Below are 17,189 nucleotides of genomic sequence, written 5' to 3'. Positions count from 1 at the left end.
GGCTTCAGTCTAGAAATGCACTGCAGCTAAAGCCACATACCTGATCATGTTTTATTTCAAATCTGAAGATAAAACTAACTCTCCTAGAACAAAACGACAACGTATCGCCACAGGCTTCATTTTACCCATGAATTGAAAAACCTCTTTATAAAACCCCATAGGAAAATCTCGAAGGTCTTCCGGGTTCTGACGTCATCCCTCCACCACTCTATTAAGCCAAATACTTTTTTTAATTGAAAGTAGGGGTGTAACGGTACACAGACGTCATGGTTCGGTACATACCGCGGTTTTGGGGTCACGGTTTGATACGAGTTTGGTACATTTACATGTCCACCCCACCAGATACATGATTGCTAAAAAAAAAAAAAAAAAAAAAAAAAGGAATTATTTATTTACTTTAATTGATAGATTGACCAAAGCTGCACGGTAAAATGCAATGGTTGTTTTCAAACTTTTGATTAGCATGTTGTGCATTGCCTATGATGTAATTTTCTTTGCGCTTGAGAATTCATTAACATGCGGTGACAATGGTGGATGCACATCGTACAATATTATGCTTTTTCAAGAACAAGAGCTTACTTCACCTTTCAATGAGGAAACAGCGAGTGAAGCGGCACCTGAGGCTTCCCATTTCCAGGACACGCATATTTCATCACCGGACTGTTGTAGTGAGACTTCCATGACTCAAATCGGCACAATGCCAATTGATTTTGTCTCATTATAACAGCACAAACAACTTAAAATACTCCGTCATTTATACTCCGTCATTTATGGTCATACAGAAAAGAGTAAGACATAATTCGAGACTGTACAGGGTCTGTTTTTATTTGTGTACACTCATAATAAAAACAAAACATTGTGCTTAAAACAACAAACAGGATACCGCTTTCTGCCATGCCATTTTCTTTCCGTGAAGCTTTGTGTGTCACAAAAATGAATCGAAACTCAGCATGTAGACAAGTTCTTGCATGCTATCTGAAGTCTTTTTTTGGGTCAGTGCATAGATCGTTTCTTTTTCTGCTCTTTTTTCCTGTTGTGGCGGTTAGCAAACAGCATTGCATTACCGCGAGTGCCCCCTTCTGGATTGGAGTGTGGATCACCTGTGACTGATTGTATGGACCGAACTGTGACATCATCCGTAGGAATACATGAACCTTTACACCCCTAATAGAAAGATGGTGTACTCATATTACAATGAATGGGAGAAAGTGGCGTTAGAAGCTCTGGTTGCTATAGAAACAGTCAGTGTTCTGAGACTTGCACTTAGAACTGTGTATGCGCATTTGCTGCTCCAGTTTAATAAATAACCTTTTTTAATGCTATTTGAGCATGAGAAACCACATTTATGATACCGTTGTTGTCAGATTTCATTAGTGATTTCATATTTGAAATTTAATCGTAACCTTGGTGAACAGTGTGGCAAGCAGGGCTGGCCCGAGAGCCATGGGACCCGAGCAAGGTTGATGGTGCGAGTGTTAATAAGTGTCACCTGCCTTGCTCCGTTCCCATGGCTCTCGGCCCCCGTCCTGCTTGCCACAAACAGCTTTTGATAATTTCATGTTGCCCCATTCATCCCCTGTTCATTTCCCCATGCATGACTGAAATAGCTGCCCCAGAGGCGTTTCAAAGATGGCCGCAAAGTGAAATGACTTTCCAGAAAGGGATTTTGATTTAGCTGCAGCGATCTCTGGATGCCTTTGTGTATATAAGGAACTTCCTGGAACGTCATAAGATTTATGCCTTTATGAGTCTCACATGTGGACTTTCTGCTTGAGGACGCCCTCCAGCTTCCAGTATGAATAAAACAGACATTCATGCTGTATTTTGATTTAATACGCCATTCGGTTTGCGCAACGCCACATGAAGCTGCAATACACACGTATTGACGGGTTTTAAAGTAACATTTTTTTGATCATATTCAGTGAAATCGACACTATAATCCGACAGAACAACATAAATAAGGTGGTTTTAGAAAAAAAACCGAGCTTCTAACTCCACCTGGAGCGTGTTATTTGTTTTGCAAAAATCCACCGCTCCCGGATCATCGGGTCCAATCAGCGCAGGGGGGTGTGAGATCTGACTGTCAATCACAGGTCGTGCACACGCCACAGATCCCACTCCCCCCTCGCGCACGTTACAATCACATGCACACGCCTGAAGTTCGCGCAGTAACGAAGAGTGATGGCGGAAAAGATTCCAATTCCTCGGTTAACCTCAAGAGCTAGGAGGTCAGAGCTTGCAACATTTCTTCTCGACAGAAATTGTGCTTTATCAACCATTTACTTTATGAGTACTCCATGGTGTTGATCGATGCTGATGAGACGGGCGCGTTCACAGAAAATCTGGTGCTCACGCAATGACCAGCACGAACTCGATGGGAGGGTATTAGTTGATAGTGGGGGAGGGGCATGAGAGTTGTAAACATTAAAAATTTTGGCTAAGTCCACTCAATCTTCCAGGGTTGCCGACGGCAGCTTTAATTAAACTTATGAAGATCTGCAACCTCTTGATTGGATCAGTCTGTAACAATCACATTTTCCCCACACCGTGCAAGGTCACTATATACAACATGCATGGTGGCAAAGACACGGGAAGGCAAGCCTGCAACCTGACGTCACTGCCATTATAGACTGAGGTGCCTCACGTCATCCAAGTTTAGCTGTTACGCTTTTTCCAATGGTAAGAAACACAGACCTTCTCATCTCTTAATAATAAGACAATTTCTGGCGACCATCACCGAATATGTTTAGGCGGCATTGTGAAATGTAGTATTTGTGCACTCAAAGCAGATTTACACATCTAAGATAACTATTATTAATTTGAGTTGTTAGTTTTAACTTTTAATAATATCAGCTGGCAGGGCTCCCTGTATGTTTACAGTATTAGTTGTGATTTTTTTCTTGAGAAAAATTAACATGTAGCGACTGTACCTGATATTTATACAAATGTGATCGATATTGAATCAATATCGGAATCGTATCACAAGCTTATGAATTGAAATTGTGAAATTTGTATCAAGCACTAATAAAAACAGTAGGCTACCAGTCATTGTGCCATGTAAACTTTGTAACATGTTGTCACTAAACTTAATTACATTTTCTGTTTTGAGAAAATAGTTCTGAAAAAGATTTTAATATAAATAAGACGTATAACACGTATCCGTGTTCTTTCCGCATGTCTTTTATGTTTGTTAGAGATTGGACTCAAATCAAATATTGCCAAACTGCCCATATTACTTCTGAATACGATGTCGCCTTCATAAATCGTATGAAAATTCTGGAAATATATGGTTCAGATCACCCAAACAATATATGGAAATGGAAGAGTCCTTATATGGCCATCAGTGGAGTCTGGTTGTCATTTGGGGCAGTACCAAACTTTTTCACTAAAACAAAATCTTACTGAAAGCTCATTTCTTAACATATCAACCTAACATTTGGAACACCATATATATTTTTATAGGCCCCTTGGCCTCTGTCCATCATGGCCTCCTAATCATCCCCATATACTGATTGGCATCACTGTCTCCTCTCCACCAGTAAGATGGTGTGTGGTGGGCGTTCTGGCACAATATGGCTGCCGTCGCATCATCCGGAGATTCCCCCTTCTATGTAAAGAGCTTTGAGTACCTAGAAAAGCGCTATATAAATGTAACAAATTATTATTATTATTATTATTATTTTGATCAAATAACGCAGCCTTCTTTCAAAAGCTGGTAAATACATGTATAACTATGGTAGGTATTTCTTTATTTCTTTATTTATTTATTTATTTATTTGATTGGCACCATGCCACAAAATCCATGCTGACACCAAGGTAGTTTCTTGTATGTGAAGACCAGTTGTCATGTGAAGGACAGTGTGGTTTGCTTTCATTACACTTCAGTGGGCATTTTCCAGACACCTTGTGTGATGTCATGTTTAGACCGAGCACATTTGTGATACAAAATTTTAGTTTAGTTTTTTCCTCACCAAAGACCCGCCCAACACACACGCACACAAATACACACATACTCTTGTCCCCCCCTTTTGCAACTCCACAACCTTGTTTTTCATGTTAGAGGCGCCAGGCCAAATCCCTAGTGTGCAGCAGTATGTTTCAGAGAGAAGATAACACAAGACTCAAAGAAGGTTCTAGAAACCAGACCCAGCAGAATGAGGGGAAGCAAGAAAGTGGGAAGATGTAGCATGGGGACTGGCCCTTTCATGTCTGTGAGCTGTCACTCTGCTCTGTAAAAGAAAGATAGAACAGCAATACAGTAGAAAACCACAACAAGATACAACTCACAATGGATGGAGTCAAGTGCTTGGATGTGTGATGTTATATTTGTATTCATGCAGCTCTTTAAAATGCTATACAGCTGTTTTATGGCTATAGTATAAATGGTGTAAATGTGTGTTCCTGTGCCTTTGAATTGTTTTAACATAAAGGCGTACTTTGTGCCCTGGTTGTGTATGTGTGTTTATATTTGCCAGGAAAGACTGTGTTTGGCACGCAGAAGCTTGTAAACAGTGCCTGTGCATGTCTTCTTATAGTTAAACTTCTGTCTTGGCTCAGATAATGACTCTTATGAATGTTGTAGAGTAGCAGACACTGGCACGCACCTGAGTAGCTGCGTTGTTGCTGGGTTGGTGCATCCGCACAGCTCAGATATCTCTCTTTTTCTCACTGTCGCTCTGTCTTCTGCTTGTTTACATGGATTATTGACTTTGGCTTTGACTTTCTACATCTCTGTCTCTGGATGAACATACCAAAGGAAGTACAATGAAGTTTAATATCAAATGGAATTTTTTTCTTGATATTTATTGGATTCTGTCACTTTTCTTGATGGGAGAGTACACAGAGGACAGGAAATGAAATGACTTGTGTCTTTCTATGTGGTCCACAGATATGTCTCCTTATACTGTATGCTCTAGATGACTAGACGCATGAACTCATTTTTAATTACATCAAATAGTTCTGGCCCACACACTGTACACCCCAGCAGTCCGATGAAGCCATATAATGCTTTTTTGTTTTACATTGCTCCTTGTACAGACAGACCACTAATATTCCTCTAGAGAGAGTTAACCTCCAATTTCCACCAACACCACAAAAACCCAAGCAATTCATCACATGCAGCCAATGAGGAAAACTTAACCTCAGTCCTGATATGATCGGTACCCAAGAAGAGCTCCTTTCAAAGTGAGATGAATTGGATGAAGACAGAGTGAAGAAGAAAAAGAAAGTGTGCCAGGAGTATTCCTGCTGCAACGTGATCAGGTTGATGGAGGTCGATGATAATGGCTGGAGACAGGTCGGGTTCATCCTTGCCTTTAAGGCCCACAGCACAGCGATTAACAGTCAAACACATGCATACTCAGCTGGATAATCTGAGAGCTGCTGCTGAATGATAAATACGGGCTGTGCTCCGGCTGAGCGAGTGGCAGGGTCAGACGGCAACAACAACGTTTAGATATTGTATTAAAACTTGCCCTACGAGACTGTCCTAATTCCAAAGAGCCTGACCTTCAGGCGATTATGAGAACGGTCATCAGCTACATTCACACAGCAGCAGCAGTCAGTCGGTCCGGTTGGGAGAGCTAAAATAAGTAATGAGTATGAAAGGAGATGACAGCCGTATTATATTCTTCTTCCATCCACCGCACATTTTCAGACGTCACAAATGGATTTTGAGTGGGTTCAGCTGATATGTGCTCTATGAACAGAATTGCAACAGACAGTGTCATATATGCATGAAATAAGTATGGGCTTCCCGGTGTTTTATTTTATTATAATTTTTTTTGTGTGCTGTCAGTCACTAATGTAAGGCCTGTCAGCCTCTCTCAGGTTATGAAATATGTCAGAATAAAACTCTCTGGAGATCACATATCTGTAAGAATGAAAGCACTGGGAGTGTCCCCTGAAATTGCCCTTTTTTTTTTTGTTAGAAAAGAGAAGATATTAATTTAATAGAAGATTATTCAAATAAATACATAAAATAGTATTTATTATGTATGATATAAATATGTGCAAAACCATCCTGTTTTTTTTTTTGCTATCAATCACTAGTGTAAGGCCTATCTTAGGTTATTAAAAATTGTCATTATGAAAAAAAACACCTGTTAAATTTCAATAGCTTTGGTGTTACCAGATAGATTACATGAAAGAGGATTTACCACCTCTCTCTTTCTCTCTTTCCTCCCCTCCAATTTCGTCATATCCCTCTATAGCAGCAGATGGTGAGGATCCGACTTCAGCAGGTGGGATATATCTAGATATGGTAATTGTTGTGCTCCCCTCATTTGGCTTATGTATCTCTCTTTGTTGCACTTCCTTCTACTGTTGTCAGTTTTGGCATGTGTGACCTTCCCTGCATGAATTTCACACGTCTTTTTCAGAGCTCTTCCTTTACCTGTTTCTTCACACCTTCTCAAGATCTCTTCTAATGTCACATCGTCCTTGCTGTGTTATTCTGTCTTCTCACCATGACGTTGATGCATAGAGCATCTCAAAACCTGCGTCATAAATCCCCCTGCTTATGAAATATCACCTGGTCTCTTTTCAAATGCTGCTATTCTGATCGCTCACTCGCGATCGAATTTGGTTGCTGTCACTGTTGAAATTTTTTCTTGCCTTTTATAAAATGTTATAGTTCTGCAGATTTTGCACTGTGGATACACACACACACACACACACACACACACACATTGAGTAATATAAGGAGTTTGCTTTTCTCCACCTTCTCTCGACCTCCTTGGCTCCTCAGTAGCACACCCATTGATTCCTCTCATCGCGCCTGGTCAGCACTAGTTCTCAAGCCCACTGATCTCTGTGAGCTATGCTGCTTTGAAGAGCACTCTGACTCTTCTCTCCTGCCTCGTTGTTTTATTGGGTTCCAAGCTTTCAATAAAACACTCCAACCCTCTCGTCTTCACGTTCCAGAGTGTTCCTCTCATATTGTGAACAAGATGCACATATGTCTGTTGCTCTGTCACCATAGACAGTTCCAGATAGATTTTTGTGTACATTTTTAGACATGATGATTTAGATTCTCTTTTGATTCTCTTATGTAGAGACACAATTACCGTTGTTCAGCACATTTTCTTCTTCTTTCTTCTCAATATCATTAAAGGTCCCGTTCTTCGTGATCCCATGTTTCAAACTTTAGCTAGTGTGTAATGTTGCTGTTAGAGCATAAATAATATCTGTAAAATTATAAAGCTCAAAGTTCAATGCCAAGCGAGATATTTTATTTAACAGAAGTCGCCTACATCGAACAGCCCGTTTGGACTACATCCCTCTACTTCCTTCTTTAATGATGTCACTAGAACAGTTTTTTGACTAACCTCCGCCCACAGGAATGCTCCCTCAACTCTACCGAAATTCGTTTATGTACTTGCGCACTTACTGTGTTTACTCAGCTCTTACGGTGATTTTCTGAAGTAAAACTGACCTTCATCTTTTGTGTGATGTACAATAAACTTTATTAAACTCATCAGTATATGTTTGATCATCATTCAGACAGCAGACTTGTAGGCTATTAATAAGTAATGGATTCATACAAGCAGATGACAAATACGTTATAATAACCGTAATTAAACTACTAAACTATACCTGTTTCATCTCTATACAGCACTCTGACTCTGTAGGCATTATTGTCTGACTCGAAATGAACACCGTTACTGAGAGTTTCTGATATTATCATCATTCCGTGAGATGAAATTGTCCTGAGAGACTGAGCGCGAGCTCATGAAGCTCCGCCCCCTGTGTCGTCCAGCAGCAGCTTATTTGCATTTAAAGGGCACACACTAAAACAGCGTGTTTTTCTGTGCCCCCAAAAATGACAATTTAAACATGCTGTAAAAAATGATCTGTTGGGTATTTTGAGCTGAAACTTCACATACACACTCTGGGGACATCAGAGACTTATTTTACATCTTGTGAAAAGGGGCATAATACGGGACCTTTAATTCATCTTTGTCATTAGGATACGTACCAAAAACTTTTAAGCTGGCTATGATTAAACCGCTTGTTAGAAAATCGCAACTTGATCCTACAGAATTAGTCAATTACAGGCCGATCTCGAATCTAACTTTTCTGTCAAAGATACTAGAAAAGGCAGTATCCTCATAACTATGTTCCTTTTTAGAAAGAAATGGTATCTGCAAGGATTTTCAGTCAGGATTTAAACCATACCATAGTACTGAGACAGCTCTCATTAGAGTCACAAATGATTTGCTCTTATCATCCGATCGTGGTTGTATCTCTCTATTAGTGTTACTCGATCTTAGTGCTGCATTTGATACTATTGACCACACCATTCTTTTAAATAGACTCAAAAATTATGTTTGCATAAGTGGAATTGCATTAGCATGGTTTAAATCATACTTATCTGACCGTTATCAGTTTATAGCAGTAAATTAAGAGATGTCTTATCGATCAAAAGTTCAGTATGGCGTACCACAAGGCTCAGTGCTAGGACCTTTGCTGTTCACTCTGTACATGATACCCTTAGGAGATATCATTAGGAAGCATGGCATTAGTTTTCACTGTTATGCTGATGATACTCAGCTCTATATTTCTTCACGCCCTGACAAAACTTACCAATTCACTAAATTAACGGAATGCATAGCTGATATAAAAAAAAAAAAAATGGATGACTGGTCATTTCCTTCTACTTAATTCTGAAAAAACAGAGATTCTAATTATTGGATAAAAAACTTCCTCACGTAATAACCTAGAATACTGTCTAACACTTGATGGCTGCTCTGTCTGTCTTTGTCGTCGGTTAGGAACCTGGGTGTGGTCTTTGATACCAATCTTTTTTTTGAATGTCACGTGTCTGTAAAACCGCATTTTTCCATCTTAAAAATATATCTAAATTACGTCATATACTCTCAATGACAAATGCGGAACAATTAGTTCATGCGTTCATGGCATCAAGTCTAGATTATTGTAATGCTATTATGGGTGGTTGTCCTGAATGCTTAATAAACAAACTACAGCTGGTCCAAAATGCAGCAGCTAGAGTTCTTACCAGAACCAGGAAGTATGACCATATTAGCCCAGTTCTGTCAACACTGCATTGGCTCCCTATTAAACACTGTATACATTTTTAAATATTGATTACTTACAAAGCACTAAATGGTTTAGCTCCCCAGTACTTGAGCGATCTCTTAAAGCATTATAGTCCTTCACGTCTATTGTGATCTCAAAATTCCGGCCAGTTGATAATACCTAGAATATCAAAATCGACTGCTGGCGGTAGATCCTTTTCCTATTTAGCACCAAAACTTTGGAACAGTCTTCCTAACATCGTCCGGGAAGCAGACACACTGTCAGTTCAAATCTAGACTAAAAACAAATCTCTTTGACCTAGCATACACATAACACATTATAGACTCCTATAATTCAATGTTACGCTGCATAGATTAGGTCAGCCGGAACCGGGAACACTTCCCATAAATCCTGATGTACTTGTTACATCATAAGAAGGATGGCATCTATGCTAATATTAGTCTCTCTGTTTATCCCGAGGTTTACCGCAGTCCGCCGGATCCAGGCCGTATCTACAGTAGATCTGATGAAGGACCTGCGCCTGAACCCGACGACAATGCAGTCCTGAAGTGTCAACTAGTCTCTCCCCTGTGAAGGCTTCCTTCCCTTCACCTCTGTACAGATAAAACGTTGTCGGCATAATTCCGGTTCACATGGCTACGCGGAAGCGATAAATTATTCTTTATTATACATTTATGGCGTTTTCACAGGTTTGCGTTTTTGAGGTTTGTGCAGAGATAACCTTTTTTTTTTTTTTTGAGGCCTGCACTGTCGAATCTATTTCAGGGTTTGCATTCTCAAGCCACCAGGCACTGTTTTGTGCGGATGAGCGGGCCGGAGCGCATTAAGGGTTTTCTGTTAGAACGGTGTAGTGTAAGCGGCCCCTAAGTTAATAACTAATGATCTTTGCAACGGAAGTGAATCAATCAATCAAAACTAACTTTAGCTGGACAATAACTTTATTCTAGAGCTGCTGTAAAGCCAAAACAATCTCTGTTACTGTAATTTCCTATTATCACTGTAAAGCTGCTTTGAAGCAATCTATATTGTTAAAAGCGCTATATATTAATGAAGGTGACTTGACTTTTGATTCTCTTATGTAGAGACAATTACCATTGTTATTTTCGCAATCAATATCCAATCATTTCAATGGGAATTTCTCATGAAAGATTTCCCCACACAGATTTCACAACGGGTTCAAAGTGGGCACGCGGATTCACCATTTTTGTTTTAGTTCTCACAAAAATGAAAACCTGTATGACCTTCTTCCTTCTGTGTAAAGATAAAACAAGAGATTTTTGAGTGTCTATTCAATGGAAGTCAACGGTAACCAAAATTGTTTGGTTACCCCCATTATTTTGTGTTCTGTAGAAGAGCGTAATACAGGTTTGGGATGAGATGAGTGTGAGTTTTTTCAGTTAACTACAGTATTCATTTAACTTTAGCTTCTGCCTTTAAAGGTACAATATGTAAGATTTTTGTAATAAAATATCCAAAAATCACTTACACAGTGTGATATATTTCCCGAAGTTGTGTACTTACAATATCCCAAAAGTTCCCAAAGATTTTTTATTTCAGAGAAATTCCAATTTTAAATAATGACTCGTCCCTGGTCAGTGTCGCCTGTCAATGACATTATATCCACGTTATCCCTGGTTTCTGCACGTACTGCCACAGTAACCATGGCGACAGACGTGGACAACTGCGTTACGTCTAGCGGCACACTCACGCTGTTGTTATTTCGTTCAAACATTATGGACCATGGCAAGCAGAATTTGGGACAAAAGGAGAACTAAAACAAGAATCAAAATCACTGTGGCGTTTTCGAGATGCCGAGAGCTCCACGTCCGCGACTAAATTCGACTTGACAGAGACGCTGCTCTTGCATGTACATTATTAGACAGGTGAGCAAATTTACATAAAACTAATCAATGTTATATAGCTCAACATGATGAAATGTTAGAATATGATCAGTATGTTATTCTAATGTTGATCTAGCTTACTGCTAGTCTCATACTATCAGGGTTGGACTGGAAATAGAGTCGGATTCAGATGCGAGTGAAAACAAGTTTATTGAATAAGAATTCAATGTAGTGAGAGACAGAGTCCAAAGTTTGAAGAGTGGCCGAGCAGTGGTACAGGGTAGCGCAGAGACGCAATGGGCAACAATTCATCTGTGAGACTCCTCAGGGATGAACAGGGATCCAGGAACAGAATTCCAAATGGAAACACGAAGACGAGAAACCAGAGACACGAACAGGAACAGGACTCGACCACAATTAACCCAAAAGATCTGACAACACAGGATGGAAATCACAGACATTAAATAGCTGATGAGTGATCAGGTAGTTAGCAGACACACCCACAAGTACACACGCGCACACACAGGAGAGAGAATGAGTCACTGAATCCATGACACATACAGCCAACAAACTAACACATAGAATAAAATTATAACTTTCAACACACTCAAATGCAGTTTAGTGTGATAGTGTAGACCAAGTGAAACAGCGCTGCGTTACCTCACAAGTTTAATTTGTCAAATAAACTGACCTGTGTGAGTAATTCAGCACTTGCGGGTAAGTTAGTTCGGTTATTCCTTTATATCCGCGGGACTTGGTGTGGCGCTGATATCTGTCTCTCATTAGCAATCGTGCCATGCTTCATACCACAGTCATGTTAAAAACATCAATGTATTCACTCATCCATACACATTATTAGATCCATCAGCATGACGACAAGTTCCATAATTCCACTTATGCGTCATCAACCTACGGCTTTGTTATTGTAAGAGGTAGCGACCCCTAGCGGTGAGAAAAATGATATATTGTAGCTTTAAGTCTGATCCAGTTAATGCACATGCATGTTCTAGTGTAAATAAACCCAATCAAAAAGCTTACAGGCTCTTGTAATTATATGGCAGGACTTCCATTCCAACAGCCATATTTGCCTGGTTTCAAAGACAAGGCTTATCCTATAGTCCCAGACTAAAATGCATGTTTGAGCAGTCTTAACTGAAAGCAACTTGCACTGACATATCTTAAAATATGTCAGTGCCATTGTTTTGTCTCAAGATGCACAGCAGGAATGCTTTTTCTTCTAAGGCACGTTTATAAAAGCTACTTAAATATCCTAATTTAACTAAGGCCTACTAATGGCTTAATCTAAGCCCGGTTTATGAAACCAGGCCAGTGAGTGTTATGATTTATCCCATTCACATGTCTTCGAGTAGGCTGTTTCCTCCACCTCAAAAAGACTCTGTGGTTACTTATATGCTTTTCTCAAATAACCACACTATCTATATTGCAGCCATCATATCCTATCCAAAAAACTGTCATTTCATATTAGTTTAGCTTCCAAAGTGGCTTTTTAGAATTTCAGATTAGCTCTGCTAACTCTTCAGCCAGCCGTACTTTATGCTGATGCTACTGTATTTGTTCAATAGTTTACACTTACCAACATCTCTTGGTTTCCCCACAGAATTTATGATCTTTGATGAACATAAAAGCCTGCAAATGCTACTGCTTACAGCTGACTACTTATTTTATTTTTCCATATACTGTATATGCTATCATCTTAGATCATTGATTATCAACCACACGGTTCTAGATTTTGATCTTGCTTTCTTAGTTAAATTTCATATATTTTTTTTGGTTGTATTGTATTTTACATTATGTGCACTTACATGTAATTACAGTGTACTTACGAAAGTACGAGGTAATATAAGGTAACACATGGGTTAGGGTTATGTTTAGGGGTAGGATCAGGGTTAGTACCTAGTTATTAACCAATTATGCAATTATAATAATAAGTACATCCTATGAACATGGAAAAAAAGTGTGATATGCCAGTTTTATACATTTGTGTGGATAACACTAATGTAATTATTTGTGTTCTGTATATGTTCAATGTTCAATTTATTTATAAAGCACATATTAATACAACGAAGGTTGACCACGGTGCTTTACGACAGAGTAAAATAATCATAAAATCACGTTCAAATTCTATAACATTGCCACAGACAATCACAAAATAAAACCTCAAAATCAATGCGCCATTAATAATAACCCATTACACCACTAACACAGCACTCATGAATGATCATATGCCAATATGAAAAAAATATGCTTTTAAATGTCGTTTAAACTCTCTAAGAGAGGAACATTGCCGGATATAATGAGGTAAACTATTCCACAGCCAGGGAGCAGCGGCCGCAAAGGAGCGGTCTCCTCTCATTTTCCGGTACGTCTGCGGGACCACCAAGAGATTTAATGACTCGGAGCGCAATACTCTCTTTGGTTTCTTCACCTGGATCAGATCAGCTATATATGTTGGGGAAGTGCTATGTAGTGCTTTAAAAACAAATAAAAGTACCTTAAAATGAATCCTGTAGGAAACCGGCAGCCAATGTAGTTATCTTAATACAGGAGTAATATGCTAATTTTTCAGAGTGCCTGTCAGAAGTCTTGCGGCCGCATTTTGGACCAGCTGTAATCTGTTTAAGCTTTTGTGTTGAACACCATAGTACAGTGCATTACCATAGTCCAATCTTGAAAAAATAAAAGCATGAATTACCTTTTCCAGGTCCTTCCATGTTACAAAGAGCTTAATTTTAGAAGAAACTAATTTTGGCTACTTCATGTATCTGTTTATCGAATTTCAGTGCACTATCGCAGATTATACCTACGTTTTTTACATGATGCATCCGAAAAGGGGATAGTGTACCCAATTCAATTTTGGGTGTATCAGCAGACTCAGAAGGGCCAAATAAAATCAGTTCAGTCTTCGATTCATTTAGACACAGAAAATTAGCAGACATCCACCTCTTAATCTCCCCAAGACACTCTACCAGCCTTTCTACAGCAGTAGGGACAGTTGGTTTCAAGGGTAGATACAGCTGGGTGTCATCTGCGTAACAATGAAAAAACATGTCATAGTTACTCATGATCTGACCTAAAGGAAGCATATAAAGTGAAAAAAAGACTGGTGCTAAAATAGATCCTTGTGGAATACCACACGATAAAGGCGCTGAGGTCGACGTACATTCTCCCATCTGTACAGAAAAACTTCTGTTTTGGAAATAAGACTTGATCCAATTTAGGGCATTTCCTCGAATACCTACATAATTTTCTAAGCGCGAGATTAAAATTGTTGTATCAAACGCTGCTGTAAGATCCAATAGCAGAAGTAAGGTCACATCACCACTGTCTATGGCCATAAAAATGTCATTAAATACTCTCAATAATGCAGATTCTGTACTATGTTGTTTTTTGAACCCCGAATGAAAAACTTCCCTGATAGTATTGTCAGTAAGGAAGGACTCAAGTTGAATAAAGACCATTTTCTCCAAAATCTTTGCTAGATAAGGAAGCTTTGAGATTGGTCTATAATTGCACAGCACACTCTTATCTAGGTTTGATTTCTTCAGCAAAGGATGTACTATAGCATGTTTACAATAAGTTGGAACAATTCCAGACAGTAAATCCACAGAGCGGATGAACTTTAGATTTTTGTTTGGGATAGTTTAGGATTGTTTTGATTGGTTTCAGATCTAAAGCTTACATATAATCTGGGATTATTTTGGATTATTTTATTTTCCACAATCCACAAGGGTTAGAACAGTGACCTCAATGGGTTCTTCAGCAGGGGCCTGCATTGATTTTAGACTTTTAAACCTAGAATTATGACCTGTTGATGCCAAAATTATACATTTTGTCTGGTTGGTAAATACATGCAGAAATGTACCTTTGTGCGTTTGAACAACATCATTGGATTCAATGATAAACATGTGGTGTGATGCTTGAATCAGTGCACTCCTGCAGAATACTGTTCAATCAAGAGCCCCAGGCTGTCAGCTTAATAGCATGCTACATGTTTGATATAATTATATAGATTAAGTAAGATCAAAAGCACTATTATATAGGTAATAATTTAATCCCCCTCAAATGCATTTATTCCTGTTACAGCAGCCTTTTCAAAAGCTATTTGCATTTTATTGTCTTGCCAAGTTTGAGAGCAAGAGGAAAATGGGAAGCAGGTTTCTTTTTGTTGCTTGTGATTGCCCCCACATGTCTTGTTTTACTGTATGAACTCTGACTTGGCATTGAGACAAAGATTACAAACCATATACTGACTCATCTTTGTGTTTCAACGGGAGCGAAAAATTGAGCCGTATAAGCTCTTTGGACTGTACACTGCCTTAATTCTACGTGGCATTGATTCAACAAGGTGCTGAAAGCATTCTTTAGAAATGTTGGCCCATATTGATAGGATAGCATCTTGCAGTTGATGGAGATTTGTGGGATGCACATCCAGGGCACGAAGCTCCCGTTCCACCACATCCCAAAGATGCTCTATTGGGTTGAGATCTGGTGATTGTGGGGGCCATTTTAGTACAGTGAACTCACTGTCATGTTCAAGAAACCAATTTGAAATGATTCGAGCTTTGTGATATGGTGCATTATCCTGCTGGAAGTAGCCATCAGAGGATGGGTACATAGTGGTCATAAAGGGATGGACATGGTCAGAAACAATGCTCAGGTAGGCCGTGGCATTTAAACGATGCCCAATTGGCACTAAGGGGCCTAAAGTGTGCCAAGAAAACATCCCCCACACCATTACACCACCACCACCAGCCTGCACAGTGGTAACAAGGCATGATGGATCCATGTTCTCATTCTGTTTACGCCAAATTCTGACTCTACCATCTGAATGTCTCAACAGAAATCGAGACTCATCAGACCAGGCAACATTTTTCCAGTCTTCAACTGGCCAATTTTGGTGAGCTTGTGCAAATTGTAGCCTCTTTTTCCTATTTGTAGTGGAGATGAGTGGTACCCGGTGGGGTCTTCTGCTGTTGTAGCCCATCCGCCTCAAGGTTGTGCGTGTTGTGGCTTCACAAATGCTTTGCTGCATACCTCGGTTGCAACGAGTGGTTATTTCAGTGAAAGTTGCTCTTCTATCAGCTTGAATCAGTCGGCCCATTCTCCTCTGACCTCTAGCATCAACAAGGCATTTTCGCCCACAGGACTGCCGCATACTGGATGTTTTTCCCTTTTCACACCATTCTTTGCAAACCCTAGAAATGGTTGTGCGTAAAAATCCCAGTAACTGAGCAGATTGTGAAATACTCAGGCCGGCCCGCCTGGCACCAACAACCATGCCACGCTCAAAATTGCTTAAATCACCTTTCTTTCCCATTCTGACATTCAGTTTGGAGTTCAGGAGATTGTCTTGACCAGGACCACACCCCTAAATGCATTGAAGCAACTGCCATGTGATTGGTTGATTAGATAATTGCATTAATGAGAAATTGAACAGGTGTTCCTAATAATCCTTTAGGTGAGTGTATATATCCCACTGTACTTTCAGAGCTGCAGTTGGTCAAATAAGTATGAATAAAACTTTAGAAGTTAAAACACAATCTAAATATCAGCTCCTTTTTGAACCATTTGTTTTATTTCTTAACAACATCAATGTGCTTTTCACTTCTCCATTTTTTGTTTAATTATGGATTTGATATGTACATTTCATATGCAGCTTGAGAGCATTCATCTTAGCCCACTGGGCCCTTATTAGTGTAGTTGCTATGGAGGAGTGTGTTGCATGAATAATACACTTTATTCTTCCTCCTGGGGAGTTTGAGCGATGGAGCTAGTAACTGAAGCGAACATTAGTAATGCCATTATGTAACTAAAGGTGGGACCAAGTTCACCAGCCATTATTATGACCCCTCCATCCGACACTCACATGCTAAAAGCCCTCTTTTTTTAAAATGCCTTCCTTTGGCCCGAGCACAATTTTTGTAATTCAAGAAACAATATTCCTGCTATGCCTGGTAATTGTTAGCTTCAAACAGTTCACAATAATTTGAAGTGTTTACATTAAACGTGGTCTTTTGAAAAGCTCAGTAAAGCATAGGATAAATACATGTTCTGTAAGCAGGTTAATAGCACAGCGTTTGCCATATGTTTATAGGAGAAACAAAATGGCTGGAGAACCGCGGCTGACACATGTTAATCTGTCTTATGAAACACATAAAAATGTACACGTATCCATCCATCTAATATAATCACCTGGCAATATAGTACATCCTACTTTACCTGCATACATATAGTGTACATGCGTAAAACAAATATATACGGTATAGC

The 17,189-nt window shown here is 39.4% G+C and overlaps 1 protein-coding gene across 3 annotated transcripts in view; it reads left to right on the top strand.

Moving 5' to 3' along the window:
• edil3a (EGF-like repeats and discoidin I-like domains 3a) overlaps window positions 1-17,189 on the top strand; it is a 199,353-nt gene that overhangs the window by 51,071 nt on the left and 131,093 nt on the right. The window contains exon 2 of one of the 3 annotated variants that reach the window (XM_084114154.1): window positions 6,213-6,242. The exons of 1 other annotated variant lie outside the window; for it this stretch is intronic. In XM_084114154.1, the coding sequence (XP_083970280.1) occupies window positions 6,213-6,242 (30 nt within the window). The remainder of the gene's footprint in view (window positions 1-6,212; window positions 6,243-17,189) is intronic. One more of the 3 variants, XM_084114155.1, reaches the window with a different exon arrangement.

Source organism: Abramis brama (assembly GCF_963993115.1).
Source record: "Abramis brama genome assembly, chromosome: 5".
Taxonomy (NCBI): domain Eukaryota; kingdom Metazoa; phylum Chordata; class Actinopteri; order Cypriniformes; family Leuciscidae; genus Abramis; species Abramis brama.
The sequence above is the reverse complement of the archived record's forward strand: the minus strand, read 5'-3'. Positions and strand labels throughout refer to the sequence as shown.